General features: G+C 37.1%; 1 protein-coding gene across 1 annotated transcript; it reads left to right on the top strand.

Moving 5' to 3' along the window:
• Positions 1 to 3,455: 3,455 nt before the first annotated feature.
• On the top strand, positions 3,456 to 4,388 carry LOC129546185 (vomeronasal type-1 receptor 4-like). The gene has a single exon (XM_055411046.2). The coding sequence runs from the start codon at positions 3,456 to 3,458 to the stop codon at positions 4,386 to 4,388; it is 933 nt and encodes a 310-aa protein (XP_055267021.2).
• The last annotated feature ends 1,057 nt before the right edge of the window (positions 4,389 to 5,445 follow it).

Raw genomic sequence — 5,445 nt, 5'->3', positions numbered from 1 at the left:
TCCCTAAAAATCTTTTCAATCTTTTCACTCCCAACCCCAGGCTTCCTCACAGAGACTTCATTTGCTCAGATATAATCTGCTAACTTTTTGTTTGATGTGAGTATGTTTATCTTCTTTCTCGCGATATTGTCACGATTTCTTTTCCTTCAGGTACGTTGTTTTTTATGCTTCATTCTTTTTCGCTTTTAGTATTTCTTAAGTAATGTTTCCTAAATTTCTTAAATTACTTAAATAATGAACAGCTGTTCATTACTCTTTCACTGTCTAAAATTCATTTTTCTTTTAAAACTCTATCATATTTTCTACATTGTACTTTTGACATTTTTGTTTCTTAAAAGCTATTTAAAATTCCAAACAATTCCACTTGACGAATATCTCCTCTTTTTTAATGCTTTTTTGAGTCTCTTTATTGTCTACACCTTAACTGATATTTATTTACTTTTGATATAATGCAGTGCCTCTCAGTTTCATTTAATTACTATTTTATAATCTTTACTTTTGTTTTTCCCAGCATCTTTCTTTTTTATGTATATAAGTTTTTATCTCAAATTGAATTACAGTACACTCAGTACTCTTGCCTAGAAAATCCCATGGACGGAGGAGCCTGGTAGGCTGCAGTCCATGGGGTCGCTACGAGTCAGACATGACTGAGCGACTTCACTTTCCCTTTTCACTTTCACACATTGGAGAAGGAAATGGCAACCCACTCCAGTGCTCTTGCCTGGAGAATCCCAGGAACGGGGGAGCCTGATGGGCTGCCGTCTATGGGGTCACACAGAGTTGGACACGACTGAAGTGACTTAGCAGCAGCAGCAGCAGCATTTTCATTTAAAAATGCTCGATAACATCATTTATTTTAGAGGCTTTATATATTTTCTACTAAATATATATTAATTCCTGGGTTCAAGAAATTTTTATGCTGTTGAGATGTATAATTCCTTAAATTTCATTTTAAAACAATTATCCTACTGGAATACAGAAATTCAGATTATTTTTATACTGACTTTGCTTCCAGTAAACTTGTACATCACTTTAAAAATTCTAAAAATGAAGCTGATGATTCTATCAGTTTCCTTTTTAACATGTATAGATTCTGTAAATGATAAAAGATAATGATTAAAAAATTCTTTCTAATTTTTTGCTTACTTTATTACAAAGCCCAGGAAATTGGAAATCATGAAAACTCCAAATTCCAAGAAACGTGGATGAGGTAATAACCTTGTGAATTTGAATGCCAGCCTTAATGGAGGCCATACCATTCTTACACTCTATCTGTAAGCTAATTCTGGTTTTGTAACAAGCACATAAAATTGTTTACAAGAAGACATGGATTGGAGATATTTGGCAGTCAGCAATACACATGGAATATTGATTAGTTTGGGTTTTATCAGCCACAGTATGACTGCTATTTAAAGCTAAAAAAAATTCCCTGTTGTGGGAACAGACCCTTATATTGTAAAATGTTTGGCAGCATCCATGGCCATTACCCATTAGATGCCAAAACTCTGTAGTACTTACTATTAAGAACAGAAAATGTCACTGAAAAATGCAATTGACCTATGGGACAAAGGCAGCATGAGGCAAATTGTGCACTTGGAAAATTCTTTATGAGATGATTTGTGTTGGGAGTGGGAAGCCATGCAGCACTGCATGTTGGATCTTAGTTCTGGGACCAGGGATTGAACCTGCACGCCCTACATTGAAAGCACAGAGTCTGGAATGCCAGGGAAGACTCTGAGTGGTAATTTCTAAGTGGTAATTGTCTTAGAAGTATTGTATAATGTAGTTAAAATTCTAAACACGAACTTCAAATACATATGATTCTCTTTAGGTTTTAGAAGTGCTACATTCTCTAGAAATGTCAGACTATTGAAACATATGGGTTCAGATACAAAATGCAATTCAATACTCTTAGGAAAAATGTTTTCTTTTTTCAAGAAATATTATATAGATTTGTGCATACGTTTTCTTTTTTAAAAGATTTTTTTGTGTGTGAGGACCATTTTCAAAGTCTTCTTTGAATTTGTTGTGACATTGCTTCTGTTTTATGCTTTGGGTTTTTTTGGCCATTAGGCATGTGGGATTTTAGCTCCCTGATCAGGGCTTGAACCCCCACCTCCTGCCCTCGAAGATGAAGTTCTTTAACCACTGGACCACCAGGGAAGTCCCTGTGGATAGCACATTCATTATATTTAGTCAGTTAAAAAAAGAAAAAACTTGGAGAGTTAAAAATAATTCTTGAATCCCACTTCCTGGAGGTAATCTTTTTAGCAGAGAAACCCTCACTGTACCTCTTTTTTTTTTTTTTCTCTTTCTATGAGCAATTTCTCCCAAATTGGAACCCATCTGTATACAGCTTTTCTGTCTTACCATTGTCTCTCATTTGCATTCCCCATATCATCTTTTAAACATTCTTTCTTTTTTTGCATTCTTTTCCATTATGGTTTAGCCCAGAGTATTGAATATAGTTTCCTATGCTATCCAGTAGGACCTTGATGTTTATCCATCCATATATAATAGTTTCCATTCCTCTCCCCCAGCCCTTGGCAACTACAAGCTGTCCTCTATGTCTCTGAGTTGGTTTATGTTTCATAGATAGATTGGATTTGGGCATATTTTAGATTCCACATGTAAGTGATATCATGTGGTATTTGTCTTTCTCTTTCTGATTTACTTCATTTTCTTCTATAGGTCCATCCATGTTGCTGGAAATGGCATTAATTTATTCTTTTTCATGACTGAGTAATATTCTACTGAGGTTTCCCAGGTGGCACTAGTGGTAAAGAACCCACCTGCAATGCAAAAGACAAAGAGACACTGGTTCGATCCCTGGGTAAGGAAGATCCCCTGGAGTATGGCATGGGCAACCCATTCCAATATTCTTGCCTGGAGAATCCCGAGGACAGAGAAACCTGGTGGGCTATAGTTCATGGGGTGGCAAAGAGCCGGACATAACTGAAGCTACTTTGCATGCACACAAAAATAATTCTCTTGTGTATATGTACCAAAAATGCCTTCTAGTGACTTCCCTAGTGGTCCAGGGGCTAAGACTCCATGCTCCCAATGCAGTGGGCCTGGGTTCGATTCCTGGTCAGGAAACTAGATCCCACGTGGCACAACTAAGATCCAGTTCAGCCAAGTAAATCAATGTTCTTTAAAATGCCTTCTAAGATGCAAATTAAAATTTATCTTTTTTTTAATTGGCCCAACATGTCATAGGTAATATACTAGAATTAATGGTGTTAGTATTTGAATTCCACCTTCTTCATAAAACTGAATTCTGTACTCAAAGATTCTCAAGAATCCTTGTAATCCAGTTCTGAGAGAGCCATATGTGGGTCTGAAATACAGAAAAGTTGAACAGACCCTATAATTTACGATTTCAGAATATAATCTATTTTGCTTTGTTTGCAGTCTGGTTGACCTAATGAAAGCCATAAAACCGGATTAAGATGATGCTTGCGAGTGATGCAATTTTGGAATTTTTCTTCATATCTCAGATCTGTATTGGGCTCATGGGGAACTCGGTTCTCTTCAAGTTAAAAATGTGCATTTTCATAACTCAGTCTCACCTGAAAAAGCCCATTGATGTCATATTCATACACCTGACTTTGGTGAATGTCTTGACCATCATGTTCAAGTTGATACCGGATGTCATGTCATCCTTTGGAGTACGACATTTTCTAGACGACATTGGCTGTAAAGCAACTTTGTTCACACATAGAGTTACCCGGGGTCTTTCCATCTGTACCACCGCTCTCCTGAGTGCCTACCAAGCCATCACCATCAGTCCTGTTCATTCTAGATGGGCGAGGCTTAAATCGAAACTCTCTACGTGCATTTACCCCTCTTTCCTTGTCTTCTGGGTCATCAACATGCTGCTTTATATCCACATCATCAAAACAGTAGTAGCCAATCTCAACTTCACAACTGTTGGTTCTGGGTATTCCACACTGTATTGCCAGACCAACCAGTTGGAACACCACTACTATTCCATGGCATTTTTGAGCGTCATCTTGATTCGAGATCTCGTCTTTGTGATCCTCATGGCGTGGTCCAGTCTCTACATGGTGACCCTCCTCTACAAACACCGCCGGCGAGCCCAGCATATTCACAGCCCCACTCTCTGCCCCCAGCCGTCTCCTGAAATCCAAGCCACCCACGTCATTCTTTCCCTAGTCAGTTGCTTTGTTTTCTTTTATTTCTCAGACAACTTTATTACCCTTTATCTGTTTTATAAACATGAGAAAAATTGGAGACTGAAGAGAATTAACGGAATCATTTCTTCCTGCTATCCAATGATCTGCCCTTTTGTGCTGATGAAAAATAATAAAATTGTTTCCAAATGTATTTCTTCCATTTCAAAGATGAGAATGACTTTTTCTTGAAGAACACTGAGGAGATGACCTGATACCTGCAGGCAATGTAGGGGTCTCTGGAATGATTTATATAAAGAAGAAAACGCCACGTAGCTCTTGAACCCTTAAAATGGGGCTAGTCGGCTAAAATAAGATGAAATGTAAGTGAAAAATACACACAGATTTGACTCTCACAAGGAAGAAGAGTACAGAAACATCCCATTAATAATTTTCCTATTTCATCTTGATTACTTGCTTCGATTATAATAATTTGGGTTAAGCAAAATGTAGTATAGTCATATCATCAAATAATCTGCTTTGTTTTACTCTTTTTTTTTAAACTGCAGCTACTGGAAGATTTAAAATTACATTTTGGACCCATCTTATGTTTCTATTAATGTGCACTGCTCTAGGGAAAGTCATTTATCTATTTAACAAATGGATATAGCATGTTTAGGCATTAGACATGTTCTAAGCTCTCAAAAGAGTGGGGCGTGCATGGGTGATTAACACAGGCAAAGTATAATTGCTGGGGAGATTATTTGCAATGTTCTCTAAAAAATGTAAATGCACATGATAGAGTTAGCTATAAATTATTCAAGCAGCTAACACAACATTGTAAGTTAACAATATTTCACTAAAGTAAATCTTTTTAAAAAGGAAAGCAATAATTTGAGCAGGATAAGTGAATTGGGAGTGCTGGGGCTGTCACCCTTATGCACAGTGAATTGCTGGAGGTGTCTTTCAATGTCTGTGTGAATCTATCCATGATAGTAATCCCACGAATGCTGTGCTCATATATTTGCAATTTGCAATATGCTATGTGATAATGCCAATGAAATGCGTCCCTCCATTTTCAATAATTCTTTATTAAACAGCCTGACACTTTCCTATCTACTCTGCTGCAACATTTGCTTTAAATAGACGGAATGTGCACATTTCTTTGTTCCGCACCGTTTTTCTTCTTCTTCAGCTTGTGTTGTTTTGAAGCCTTTGTTCAGTCAATTCATTGCTTTAAGTCCTCAGGGTTATGATGAAAGTGACATAGACTTTGAATCTTTGTTCAGAATGTTTGATGTATTCCACT

Source organism: Moschus berezovskii, chromosome 22, assembly GCF_049115385.1.
Source record: "Moschus berezovskii isolate FMDL1 chromosome 22, NW_MosBer_1.0, whole genome shotgun sequence".
NCBI lineage: Eukaryota > Metazoa > Chordata > Mammalia > Artiodactyla > Moschidae > Moschus > Moschus berezovskii.
The sequence above is the reverse complement of the archived record's forward strand: the minus strand, read 5'-3'. Positions and strand labels throughout refer to the sequence as shown.